General features: G+C 37.1%; 1 protein-coding gene across 5 annotated transcripts in view; it reads left to right on the top strand.

Moving 5' to 3' along the window:
• The window catches only part of TCF12 (transcription factor 12), a 380,664-nt gene that overhangs the window by 247,784 nt on the left and 118,759 nt on the right, over window positions 1-14,121 (top strand). For all 5 annotated transcript variants that reach the window (XM_003266967.4, XM_030814043.1, XM_003266968.4 and 2 more), the window contains one exon: window positions 4,470-4,534. In XM_003266967.4, the coding sequence (XP_003267015.1) occupies window positions 4,470-4,534 (65 nt within the window). The remainder of the gene's footprint in view (window positions 1-4,469; window positions 4,535-14,121) is intronic.

Here is a 14,121-nt window from a genome sequence, read left to right as displayed (position 1 = left end):
ACATTTTGATGATTACATGTCATTGTACATTAAAATACTTACACTTTGTTTTGTACGTTTATAATCATGATTCTCAGAAGTCTGCCCAAGAGGCCCATGCACATGTGCACACACCCATACCTATACACACCCACACCCCTGCAACACAAAGGTCTAGTAAAAATCCTGTATTAGACTATCCCAGAGAATTCTTTGTAATAATTTTTTCATAGGCGCTTCAAGGAAAATTAGATATATGTTACATTACCAGTAGTTCTTAAACTGTTTTCAGCTGAAGTTGACTGGTTAAAATTGTCTATACTTCATTTATGTATATTTATGTTAAAAAAAAAAGTTGGTAGAAACCCTTAATACAGTAGCCAGAGATTTTTGTCAGATGCCTGAGATTAAACAAAGATAATGTATGTGATTAATTTTAATTCATGAAAATAGTTCTTGTGAAAAGTAATTTTGAAGGAATTAAAAATGAATGCCTCCTAAGTCTTATACTAAGTATGCATTATTTTATTTCAAGGATACTCAAACTTATAAGTCCTTAAGAAAATAACTAGTTTCTAATAAATGAAAGGTGAAATAAAAATATATTTACATTTCAAAATCTTATTTGAGTATCATTTTGAAAATAAGCTATCAACTTTCATTTCAGAAGAAACTTTTACTTTGTAACATCTTCAGCTTATGTTAAATTAGTTTTCATTCTCTCTGAATGCAATGTCGTTTATGAAAGGATAAGGAATTTTAGGAATTTTAATAAGCACAGGAAAGTAAGTTTAAAACTTTAGGTTTTTTAAAATGATCTATCATCTGGGTAGCCTCAACACAGATAATTAAGATTGTATTTAAAAGCTGTACATTATTAAAAACAGAGCTAATATTCACCTTTAACCTTGTTCCTTTTTCCACTTCAACTTTTTTTTTTAAGAGTTCTTACTAGGACATTTGAGTCAAAATACAATACAGTGTTAACTTGTGATTGAGTGTGGTGGCTCACGCCTGTAATCCCAGCACTTTGGGAGGCTGAGGTGGGCAGATCACGAGGTCAGGAGTTCGAGACCAGCCTGGCCAACATAGTGAAACCCCACCTCGACTGATAATACAAAAATTTGCTGGGTGTGGTGGCACACGCCTGTAGTCCCAGCTACTTGGGAGGCTGAGGCAGGAGAATCACTCGAACCCAGGAGGTGGAGGTTGCAGTGAGCTGAGACCATGCCATTGCACTCCAGCCTGGGTGACAGAGTGAGACTCCGTCTCAAAAAATAATAATAAATGAAAAATGTAGTTCACTAATTAAAAAAACTCTACACGTGAATAGGATGTTCAAAATTGTTTATTGATATGATACATAATTATTTTTAAAAGCCTTAGAAATAGATAGACTAGTATCATTTTCATTAAAGTTACATGTCATGCTGACTAATTGATATAGAAGTTTTACAACTCTAAATCTGACATCTATTAACCCTTTAGATATGCAAAATAATCCTTGTAATAATAATGCTAGGCCACCATGGTAGCTCATACCATAACAACATTTTGGAAGGCCGAGGTAGGAGGCTCGCTTGAGCCCAGGAGTTTGAGACCAGCCTAGGCCATACTGTGAGACCCTGTCTCTACTAAAAATGAAATTTTAAAAAATTAGGCGTGTTGACAAACACCTATAGTCCCAGCTGCTTGGGAGGCTGAGGTGGGAGGATTGCTTGAGCCCAGGAGTTGGAGGCTGCAGTGAGCTATAATTATGTAACTGTGCTCTAGCCTGTGCGACAGAGCGAGACCTTGTCTCAAAATAAATGAATTAATTAATTCAATAAAACTAGTTACTACAAAATAAAACCATTGAAGGATTGTACACTTGCAATTCTGACATACGCAGCCTTCCCTGCATCTAATCAAAGTGGATCAGAAATCCTCTTGTAACAAGAAGATGGCAGAGACTGAAGGGAAATGCCAACTTAGAATGACTGGTATAGAAGGAATTATTGAAACTCAGGGAAGGTAATTGTGTTCTTCTTTGGCAGGTCCGGTTTCTAAATAGATAGAGAATTTCAGAGAACAACTTCATTCTGTGCTTTGCAAAAAAACAGAAGATTGTGGGGAGGGGTCTGGTGGAGAGGGCATGACTTAGAGAGACCTTGAGGCTGCTGCTTCAATCCAGCATATCAAAGCACAATGTTTGGGGGCCTTAGTTACTGAGCCTCAAAAATACCACATTTGCAAATTCACAGTATATTGAATACAAATGAGTGAGTACCCTACTGTTAATTGTTAATGCTGTGAGACTTAACATCCATTCTCCCTTAAGAACTGGCCCATACTGTTACTGATACTTGGCCATGAAAGTTTTGAACTGTGGGTATATTAGTCCGTTCTCACGCTACTAATAAAGACATAACTCAAGACTGTAATTTATAAAGGAAAGAGGTTTAATTGACTCACAGTTCAGCATGGCTGGGGAGACCTCAGGAAACTTACAATCATGGCAGAAGGGGAAGCAAAAATGTCCGCCTTCACATGGCAGCAGCAAGGAGAAGTGCCGAGCAAAAGGGGAAAAACCCCTTAGAAAACCATCAGATCTTATGAGAACTCACTATCACAAGAACAGCAGCATGGGGGTAACTGCCTCCATGATTCAGTTACCTCCCACCAGGTCCCTCCCACTACACATCGGGATTATGGGATCTACAATTCAAGGTGAGATTTGGGTGAGGACACAGCCAAACCGTATCAGTGGGTATAGTCACAATAAGAATTTTTCTTTCTTTTTTTTTTGAGACGAGTCTCACCCTGTCACCCAGGCTGGAGTACAATGGCATGATCTTGGCTGACCACAACCTCAGCCTCCTGGGTTCAAATGATTCTCTTGCCTCGGCTTCTCGAGTAGCTGGGATTACAGGCACATGCCACCACACTTGGCTAATTTTTGTATTTTTAGTAGAGATGGGGTTTCACTATTTTGGCCAGGCTGGTCGTGAACTCCTGACCTCAGATTATCCGCCCGCTTTGGCCTCCCAAAGTGCTGGGATTGCAGGCATAAGTCACTGCCCCCACCACAACAGGAATTCTTACATGTTGCTGGGAAGAATATAAATGGGTGTGGTGACTTCTGAAAATAGTAAGGCAATCAATGCCTGTAAAGCTGAAAGTTTGCATCCTTTAATCTACCAGTTTCCCTTCTTTGTGTCTATCCTGAAGGAACGTACGTGTGTGTGTGTGTGTGTGTGTGTGTGTGTGTGTGTGTGTGTGTGTACAAGATGTGCAAGGATATTTGTTTCAATATTGCTCATGACAAAAAAAATATAAAAACTATCTTTCAGTAGGGGAATATATAAACTGGTTTTATTTGTATAATGGAACATTGTATAGCAGTAAAGATGCTCAAACTAGGGATCTATTATCAACAACATAGCTCAAAAACATAGTATATGGAAATACAGATTTCAAGATAAATATCATGTAATTCCATCTGTTTAAATATATTAAATGCAAACAGTAATCTATATTGTTCGAGAACATGAATATATATTTAAGAGTACAAAACATACATGGTAATCATGCACATCATTATTATGATAATGGTTATACAGAGGTGTGGTTTGAGCTATGTCTATACTGTATTAATTTTTTTTTTTGAGGTGGAGTCTTGTTCTGTCACCCAGGCTAGAGTGCAGTGGTGTGATCTCGGCTCACTGCAACCTCCGCCTCCTGGGTTCCAGTGATTCTCCTGCCCCAGCCTCCTGAGTAGCTGGGACTACAGGCGCGTACCACCATGCCTGGCTAATATTTTGTATTTTTAGTAGAGACAGGGTTTTACTTTGTTAGCCAGGATGGTCTTGATCTCCTGACCTCGTGATCCGCCTGCCTTCGCCTCCCAAAGTGCTGGGATTGCAGGCGTGAGCCACCGCGCCCAGCCCAATACTGTATTAATTTTTGAGAGAGAAAGAAGAAGGTTCAGTCTGAAGCAAACATGGGAAAACATTCTAACTAGTGGATACATGTATCATATTGTTGGCTATATAAATGTCTTTTTCATTCTTTTAAATGTGTTTTAAAATACTATACATTGAAAATAAAGTATTTACATGCTACTTTATATAGCTCAAGTGATCCTCCCACCTCAGCCTCCTGAGTAGCTGGGAATACAGGCGTATATCACCATGCTAATTTTTTATTTTTTGTAGAGACAGGCTTCACTATTGCCCATGCTAGTCTTGAGCTACTGGACTAGAGCAGTCCTCCCACCTCAGCCTCCCAAAGTGCTGAGATTACAGACATGAGTCACTACATCCTGCCCAGAATTTGACCCAGACTGACTGAAATGATAGCAAGTTTTTATAAATTATTGGATTGTATCCTTTTATTTCTAATTTGTTCTTTCTATTTTTAAACTGCAATATAATTATCATGAATAGTCTAGAAGTTTGATTGTCAATAAATGAGGGGTTTTATATAAAGTTAATTTCTTTGTTTTATAGGAAAAACATCAGAGAGAGGCTCATTTTCCCTGTACAGCAGAGATACTGGATTACCAGGCTGTCAAGTAAGTTTAATGATTAAAAAAAGCAATGAGATGGTTTTTAAACACATAAAGACTCTATTAATAGATGAGATAGAAATTATCCAATTTATTTCACTGCTGTTTGTTTAATTTATAACTAAATGTTGTTTTTTGCTCTCTTTGCTTAAAATTGTTTCAGTTCCCCAGTTTACCAGGCTGTCTTTATCATCAAAGATTTTCATCATCCACCTCCATTTTAACTGGCAACAAAACTACTGCTTTCCAAAATGCCTGTGATTTCTGAGAATTTTTTTTGCATATTTTCTCACAGAAAACATAATTGGTGGTACATAAAGAATATATGATTGATCTGCATAGCTTAAATATCCTGTAATGTCAAACTGATCATTAATATTGAAAGTATTTTGTTTTCAATCCCGTATCTAACCAATTTTTAGGCTTCACACCCTCCCTGACTTGGAATCTTTGTTTCAGCTCTCCCACCTTCTCTAGCATTTTGTGCTTCTGCTAATGGGCATCTTTTCTGCCTTTTTCCTCATATTTTTAGACTGAGAATCCTGAACACACAATTCACCTGCAGATTCCCATCAGAATCAAGCCAAAAAGAATAGAAAGGAAAGGCAGAACATACTAAATTTGTTTTCTGCCATCTGCGTGCTCTACATGAGGGCCCACCCTAATTTCAGGCATGGGCATGTGAGCCAGTTTTAACTGCCATGCTAATAATACTCCATTTAATACATATTTCATAATTGTGCCTCTAAGAGAGTTTTACATAACATCCTGTTTTGTGATATGCCTTCCCATTATAAAATAATGTATTGTAGTAGTCTGGCCACGGTGGCTCATGCCTGTAATCCCAATACTTGGGGAGACTGAGGTAGGAGAATCACTTGAGCTCAAGAGTTTGAGACCAACCTGGGCAACATAGTGAGACCTTGTCTCTACTTAAAATGTAAAAATCAGCCAGGTGTAGTGGTGCATGTCTGTAGTCTCAGCTGCCTGGGAGGCTGAGGCAGGAGGATCACTTGAGCCCAGGAGTTGAAGGCTGCAGTGACCCATGATTGCACTACTGCTCTCCAACCAGGGTGACAGTGAGACTCTGTCTCAAAAAGAGAGAGAGAGAGAGAAAGGGAGGGAGGGAGGGAGGCAGGGAAGAGAAGGAAGGGAGAAGGAAAGGAAGAAAGAGAGAGAGAAAATAAATATATTGTAAAAATTCGGATCATATATTCCCATGTCCTTGATGGCAAATAGGCATGGTCTGAATAACTGATTCGTTAAGTATCATAGAGTTGGGGGTAGTTACTGGACCAACACTCAGATTTCTTGGCTTCAGACCAGGCAGTCTTACCCTATTTTCATCCAAGTGATTTTTTAAAGTTATAGTGTTGCTAATGATTGCTCTCTTTTCCGTTGATGGTTAGCTTTATATTATTCTAGTCATTTAAAATATATATAGATTAGCATTGTGTCATAGCCAGTATTGTGCCTTACCAGCTCTTACTAGCTCACAAGAGCCGAATCTGTTAAACTTTTAGGAATTTAGCAAGCATGGTTGACATCACACTGATATCTTAAAATTGGCTATTATGAGCTGGGCACTGTGGTTTATACCTGTAGTCCCAGCTACTTGGAAAGCCAAAGCAGAAGGATCACTTCAGCTCAGTAGTACACATCCAGCCTGGGCAATGTAGCCAGATTGCATCTCTAAAAAAAAATAAATAAAAATAAACAAAACAATGGCCATCAAGGAAGTATTTACACTGCACTGTGGAAATTCAAAAATGTTACAATTCAGGGCTTCCATTTTTTTAAACAGTTGTTAAACACTTACCAGCATACCGCTCATGCCTAGTTAAAAATTGCAGAGAACCAAAGAATATAAGTGCTTATTCAGATCACAGTAAAAAATAGAAAAGCAGCAATTCAACATCTAGCCCCCACTAAGGTACCTTTCTGACCTTTTTCAAAGGTAACAGTGCTTTAAGGCCAACCAAGGTATACAATTTATTCTGTACAGTTTTAGCAGTATCCATTGATGAAAACCAAAATATCCTCTTTTTTGGTCTATATCAAATGTGGATTGGTGATTGTAATATTTCTGCAATTCATAGTTGATATCAGAACTCATTCTTTTTTATGATACAAGTTACTGTTTGAATTTCATAGTCTGAATTTTAGTTCATAAGTGACTTGGACTGGAGGCTGTGTATCTAATTTCTGATATTGGCTATAGTACTCATTTTGAGAGTTTTGTAGGCCACCTAACCGTCACTCTTCTGAATCTCTTCAGAGTACAACAAAATTTTAAAAACTAAGTTGTGACCGGGCACGGTGGCTCACACCTGTAATCCCAGCACTTTGGGAGGCCAAGGCGGGAAGATCGCCTGAGGTCAGGAGTTCGAGACCAGCCTGGCCAGCATGGTAAAACCCCATCTCTACTAAGCATACACAAATTAGCCGGGCATGGTGGCAGGCTCTTGTAATTCCAGCTACTCGGGAAGCTGAGGCAGGAGAATCGCTGGAACCCGGGAGGTGGGGGTTGCAGTGAGCTGAGATTGCACCATTGCACTCCAGCCTGGGCAACAGAGGGAGATTCTGTCTCAAAAATAAATAAATAAATAAATAACCAAACTAAGTTACATCACTTGGACAATGAATGATTGATAAAAGTAACTACAAAGAATCCTGTAGGTTTAAGCTTATAAGCTCTGCAAACTGCCTCTGTGACATATCATTAAGTTAACTTGTCTGCTACCCTGCTTCAGGGCCTTAAAAGTCTTTTCATCTTCATCTTAAATCTAAGATAGCAGCTTAGTTAGGCGGTATTGAATCTTATATGTATTCTCATACTATAAGATTAACTGGAAACAAGGCTATAACCATAACAAATTTGTTTACTTATCAGATATATGAAAGTGCTTTTCTCAGTTCCTAATCATACAGTAGAAGGTCATAAATGTCATTTGCGGGGGGTAAGACAGAAGGTTTAGAGTCAAGAGACCTAGGTTCAAGTCCCATCTCTGCACTGATTTCTATCTGAAAGATAGTATTAGCCGTTTCTGCTCCTACCTACTTAGTAGATCTCTGAAGGTTAAACTGTATGGGCTTATGAAAACATTTCAAAAAATAAATAAATAATTTTAAAGTTCTCAATTCATGTAAGCCACGTAACAAAAGATATTTTGGATCTTTAATATTATTTTTAAAAGACTTAAATGTTTGAGAGCCACTGGTCTAATTACTGCTAAACTTGAGGGGGGAGAAAACACCATTATAAGCTTTTTGAGACCACAGCCAAATCATAGTTCATGCTTATACTAATGTTTTTATTATGTTCAAATGTTTTCACTTACATATTTATACCCTCTTGGCAAAGGTATTGCTGTTTAGTTAGAACAATAAGTTCTATTAATGTAATTGTCCAGTTTTGCAAAGGTGAATCTTAACAGTTTTTACCAAGGATTAATGTGCATTTGTACCACATTTAATTATCATATCAAAAGACATTTATTTTAAACCTAAATGTGTAGCACTCTAATAACATTTGCTACCATTTGCTGAGCACTAACTGAACCAACCATTGAACCAAACATAATCACATTTAATTCTTTTAACAACTCATTTTGCAGATTAGTAAACAGAGGTTCTCCTAAGGTATTATGCTTAAGGCTACATATCTAGCAAGTGGTAAACCTAAATTCTTGCTTGAGTGTTTTGACTATATGACTATACTTCAGCATAGGAATTCATCAGATTTCAATTCCGTGCCCTTATTACCTTCCTTCATTTTTATTTGTTTGAGAAGGAGACAGGGAATTAATGTTTTTTTTTTTTTTTTTTTTTTTTTTTTTTTTTTTTTTTTTTTTTAGGCAGGGTTTCACTCTGTCACCCAGGCTGGAGTACAGTGGCGCTCACAAGACCTCCTGGGCTCAAGGGATATAAGGTTTAGAGTCAACAGACCTAGGTTCAAGTCTCATCTCTGCATTGATTTCTTCATCTGAAAGATAGATAAGCAGTTTCTGCTTCCACCTATGTAGTAGGTCTCTGAAAGTTAAAGTGTATGGGCTTGTGAAAACATTTCAAAAAATAAATACATAATATTAAATTTCCAAATTCATGTGGCCCATGTAACAAAAGGTAATTTGGGTCTTCATATACTTCCCTGAGTAGCTGGGACTACAGGCATGCACCTGCCATGCCCTGCTAATTTTATATATATAATTTTTTTTTTTTTTTTTTTTTAGAGATGGGGTCTCACTATACTGCCTAGGCTGATCTCAAATTCCTAGGCTCAAGCAATTTTCCTGCCTCATCCTGACAAAGTGCCGTGATTACAGGCAAGAGCCATCACTCCCAGAGGGAATTTAAATTTTTAACAAATGTCCAGGTGATTTTAATTCACATGGACTAGAGTTCATGCTTTAAGAAACCCAACTCCTCTGTATATGCCAACTGCTCTGTATAAGTCAATAGGAGTTATCCTTAGAGGAAACTATATGATTACTGTTTAGCAAACAGTTTATAAACATTTTGGAGAGATCAGAAAGGCCTATGGAAAAGAGAAGAACAAGGCTACTAGAATGTTTGATACAAAATAACAGTATTGCTATATGCAAGATTTAAAGATATTCAAATGAGAGAAAGATGCCTTTTTTTTTTAAGAATTCGTAGAAGCAGTTCGTGAGCCCCGGAGAGGAAGCCCAAAATTCAGCAGAGTGGAAAGATTATTCTGCAGCAAGGATAAACTATTCAAAGAAAAACATGTATTCCAGACAGTATTTATTATAATGAGTCAGAGGAGGGACAAAAAATACACTTGAACTAACTGGCTGCCATTTTGTCTTACCTATTCATAAGTGACAAAAAAAATCCAAGGAAATATAAATAGTGACTCCAAAATTATACCCAAACACCACATTAAAACCATTTTTCTTCAACAGAATCCCCCAAGGAGCATTAACTCTGCTATTAATGTACATAAAATGCTGTTGACATACTGCAAAATTCAGACTAATTTAATAATGCCTGATGGGCCTTACTTCATGTTAAGATGATGTAATAATATGTTGCTAAATGAGTGTCCTCATATTATATTCACAGCAATCACATTAACTGATGAGCCATTAAAAGGAAACTCATGTCGCAGTATTACTGGAAACACTGGTAGATCATTCTGCAATTAAATTTTTTTATTGATCAAACACAGAGCATAGAAGCCAGCGTCTTTATTAACAATAGGTATATCACTTTAAAAACTACCACAGTTAAGTGAAAAGTCCTTTTATCAGTATAACAAAGTTTTTCATTTATACCTCTTAAGCAAGTATTTACTCAAGTAGTTTGATAAGTTTTTCTCTAAGTGTTTAAATGTAGAAGATGGCAGGCTCTTCGTTTTTTTTCAGAAAGTGTGGTTTCATCTGAGTTCAGATATTATACGCTTGAGAAAATGACAACTTTAAAAACTGTACCTTACTTAACTCTTAGTTGTTTGGAGATAAGCTTGTACCATTTGGTTTTTCCTTGTTCTTTTTTCCTGTTATACCCAATCTCATATACAGACATTTATAATAATAAAATAATTAAAGAGTTGATACATCAGAAAGACATAACAATGACAAATGTGTATACGCCTAATAAGAAAGCTTCAAAATGAAGCAAAACAAAAATTGATAGAATAAAAGAGAGAGATAAACAAATTGACAATCATACTTGAAAAATTGAATAATTCTGTCTTAGCAGTTTGCAGAATAACTAGACAAAAAACTTAGTAAAGATGTAGAACAAAATTAACTATCGACAACCTTGACCTAAATGATATGTATAGAACTCTGCATACAACAACTGAAGAACATGAATTCCTTTCAGGGGCACACATTACACTAACAGACTGGAATCATATGCTGGTCCATAAAACTAGTGTCAGTAAATTGGAAAGGTTTGAAACTATACAAAGTATGTTCTCTGGACACAAAAGACTTAAATAAGAAGTCTGATGAGAACTCAGGGACACAAAGAAGGCAACTATAGACACGGGGGCCTCCTTGAAGGTAGAGGGTGGGAGGAGGGAGAGGATCAGAAAAAATAACTATTGGGTGCCAGGCGTACTTCTTGGGTGATGAAATAACCTGTACAACAAACCTCCCCGACACGAGTTTACCTATATAACAAGGCTGAACATGTACCTCTGAATCTAAAATACAAGTTTAGTAAAAAAGCCAAGTTGTATTAGAAGTCAGTAAGACTGGGTGTGGTGACTCATGCCTGTAACCCCAGCCCTTTGGAAGGCCGATTCAGGAGGATCACTTGAGCCCAGGAGTTCAAGACCAGACTGAGCAGCATAGTTAGACTCTGTCTCTATTAAAATTAAAAAGAAAAAAAAAAAAACTAGTCGGGTGTGGTGGCAGGAGGATTGCTTGAGCCCAGGAGTTCGAGGCTGCAGTGCACTGTTACTGCACTGCTGCACTCCAGCCTGGGCAACAGAGCAAGACTCTGTCTCAAAAACCAATGTCAGTAAGATATCTAGAAAAACACCAGATGTTCAGAAATTAAGCAACATGTTTAAATGACCCATCGTTTTAAAAAGAAACCACAGGAAATTCAGAAGATATTTCTAACTCAATAATAATGAAAATGTGACATAACAAAATGTGTTGGTGCATCTAAACCAGTGCCTTGAAGGAAAGTATACTTTTGAAAGCTTGTACTAGGAAAGATGTACAGTGAATGACCAAGGTTCTGCCCTAAGAACTTAGCTAGAAAAAGAAACACAAAGTAAACCCAAAATAAATAGAAAGAAGGAAATACTACAAATAAGAGCAGAAATCAATGTAATAGAAAAAACTAACAAAACCAAAATTTGGCTATTTGAAATAAATCATAAGGTTAACCCCTAGCTAGACCAGTTAACACAAGGGGAAGGAGAAGAGAACAAGAACACAAATTACCAGTATCAGGAATGAAAGAGAGGTTACTGCTATGAATCATATATACATTAAGAATATAATAAATATTATAACTTAGTAAATTTGACAACTTAGATTAAATAAATGAATTTCTTGAAAAATACTTACCAAAAGGAGACAAATTGAAACAAAATCTGAATACATGTATATCTTTTTTTCTTTTTATTTGAGACAGAGTCTCACTCTGTCGCCCATGCTGGAGTGAAGTGGTGCTATCTCGGCTCACTACATCCTCCGCCTCCCAGGTTCAAGCGAGTCTCCTGCCTCAGCCTCCCGAGTAGCTGGGACTACGGGTGCCTGCCACCACGCCCAGCTAATTTTTGTATTTTTAGTAGAGACAGGGTTTCACCATATTGGCCAGGCGGGTCTCAAACCCCTGACCTTATGATCTCCCCGCCTCGGCCTCTCAAAGTGCTGGAATTACAGGCGTGAGCCACTGCACCCGGCCTGTATATCTATTAATGAATGTAAATTCATATCAAAAACCTTCCCACAAAGAAAACATAAGGGTCTTATGGCTTCTTTCAAAATGATTAATTCTTTCAAATGCTTAGGAAAAAAAAATACCAATTTTATACAAGTTAGTTTAGAAAACAGAGGAGGAGTGAATATTTCTCAGCTCTTTTTATCAGGTCAGCAACATCCCAGTAATACTCAAACAACACGTGTGGTTTGTACCAGAAGTGAAAGTTTGGTTTAAGATTTGAAAATCCATGTATTTAGTTCACCACATTATAACAGAATCAAGAAGAAAAATAATATGATCATTTCCATAGATACAGAAAAGATACTTGACAAAATTGAATACTCATGATAAAATCTCTCAGCAAGCTAATAGAAGGTAGTTTCCTCAATTTGATAAAAGACAAACATGAAAAAAATCTATGGCTAACAGAATACTTAGTGATGAAAGACTAAATGCTTCCCACCTAATGTCAGCACCATGGTAATAATTTTTGTTCTCATCATTTTATGTTTTGGCCAGTGTATGAGGACAAGAAATAAGTTTATAGAAATTGGAAAGGAATAAGTTGAATTTGCTGATGACGTGTTTGTGTACATAGGAAATCCTAAGGAATCATCAAGAAAACATCTAAAACTAAATAGTACTTTTAGCTATATCACAGGATACAAAGTCAATCTAAAAAATTAATTGTATTTCTGTACACTATCAGTGAAAATTAGAAAATAAAATTAACAGAATAGTACTGCTTATAGTAGTATCCAAAAGCGTGAAATACTGAGGGAAGAATGTAACAGAAGATGGCAAAGCTTCAACAGTGAAAACTCAAACATCTGTTGGAAGGCTTACTGTCACTTAGATGTTAGTTCTTCCTAAATTGGGTTATAGATTTCAAGGCCAGCCTGGGCAACATAGCAAGACCCCGTCTCTTTATGGGAAGAAAACAAAACAAAAACTAAATGACTTCTGCTTATCAAAAGACATAGGTTAAAAAAAAGTAAATCGGTAAGCCTCAGTCTAGAAGTTCAGTATTTGCAAAACATATTTAACAAAGGACTGATATCCAGGATATATAAAGCATTCCAGGCTGAGGCAGGAGGATTGTTTGAGGCCAGGAGTTCAAATTGCCTGGGCAACTTAGCAAGATTCCCATCTCTACAAAAAAATTTAAAAATTAGCTGCAAGTTGTGGTGTGCACCTGTAGTCCTAGCCACTCAGAAAGCTGATCACTCAAGTGATTAAGGGGTATCACTTGAGCCCAGGAGTTTGAGGTTACAGTGAGCTATGATCATGCTGCTTCACTCCAGCCTGGGTGACAGAGCGAGATCTTGTCTCTTAAAAAAAAGAATTCCTACAACTCTGTAAGGTTACCTAAGGCTTCTACAGTTTTTCTCTTCATGACAAAAGGTTTAAGTACAGTGAATTAACAAGTTTCCAGTCCCTTCTAGACTTACGTTCTATGGTAATGTCAAGAACAAGATCATTTCCACTTTGTGACATGATTACACTGGCCTGCTGTTTCCCAACAGGATTAATTAAAACTAGTTGTTTTAAACAGCAATTTTGATCTTTGTTTATGTAACAACAAACCTAATAGTAGCCTCAGTCTTGGGCAGAATTATTAGAAACATAGTATTTAGAACAAGAAAGTTGATACTGTATTCTATTCTGAGCAAACGTGTTTCAGATCAGGCATAAGTAAACCAACTCATTCAGAGAACTAAGAAGTTAGTTACTCAAGTAACATGAAGAGCATCTTTTAAGTGTTTGAAGCATAATTCGACTTTTCTATAACTTTGAAGGTTAAAAAGTTGGACAATAGGTAGAAATTAAGCATTCCAGATTTCAGCTTAATTTTAAAAAAGAAATATTGTCACATGTTGAGCTGTTAATGGCATAGAATGTTAAACCTTGGTAGATAAATGACTTTCCTCTCACTGGATGTTTCCAAGCAGAGGGTAGACATCCACTTTACTGGAATTTTATAATAGCTTACAGTACCTATTGTGTGATTGAAATGAAAGACCTTAAAAGGGGCATGGTGTTGCATGCCTGTATTCCCACTCCTCTGGAGGCTGAGGCAGGAGGATTGTTTGAGCCCAGGAGTTCAAGGTTGCAGTGAGCTATAATCGTACCATTGCACTCCAGCCTAGGTGACAGAATGAGACCCTGTCTCTAAA

The sequence above is a fragment of the Nomascus leucogenys genome, chromosome 6 (genome assembly GCF_006542625.1).
Source record: "Nomascus leucogenys isolate Asia chromosome 6, Asia_NLE_v1, whole genome shotgun sequence".
Lineage (NCBI taxonomy): Eukaryota > Metazoa > Chordata > Mammalia > Primates > Hylobatidae > Nomascus > Nomascus leucogenys.
Note: the sequence above shows the minus strand (reverse complement) of the source record. Positions and strands in the feature narration are given on the sequence as shown.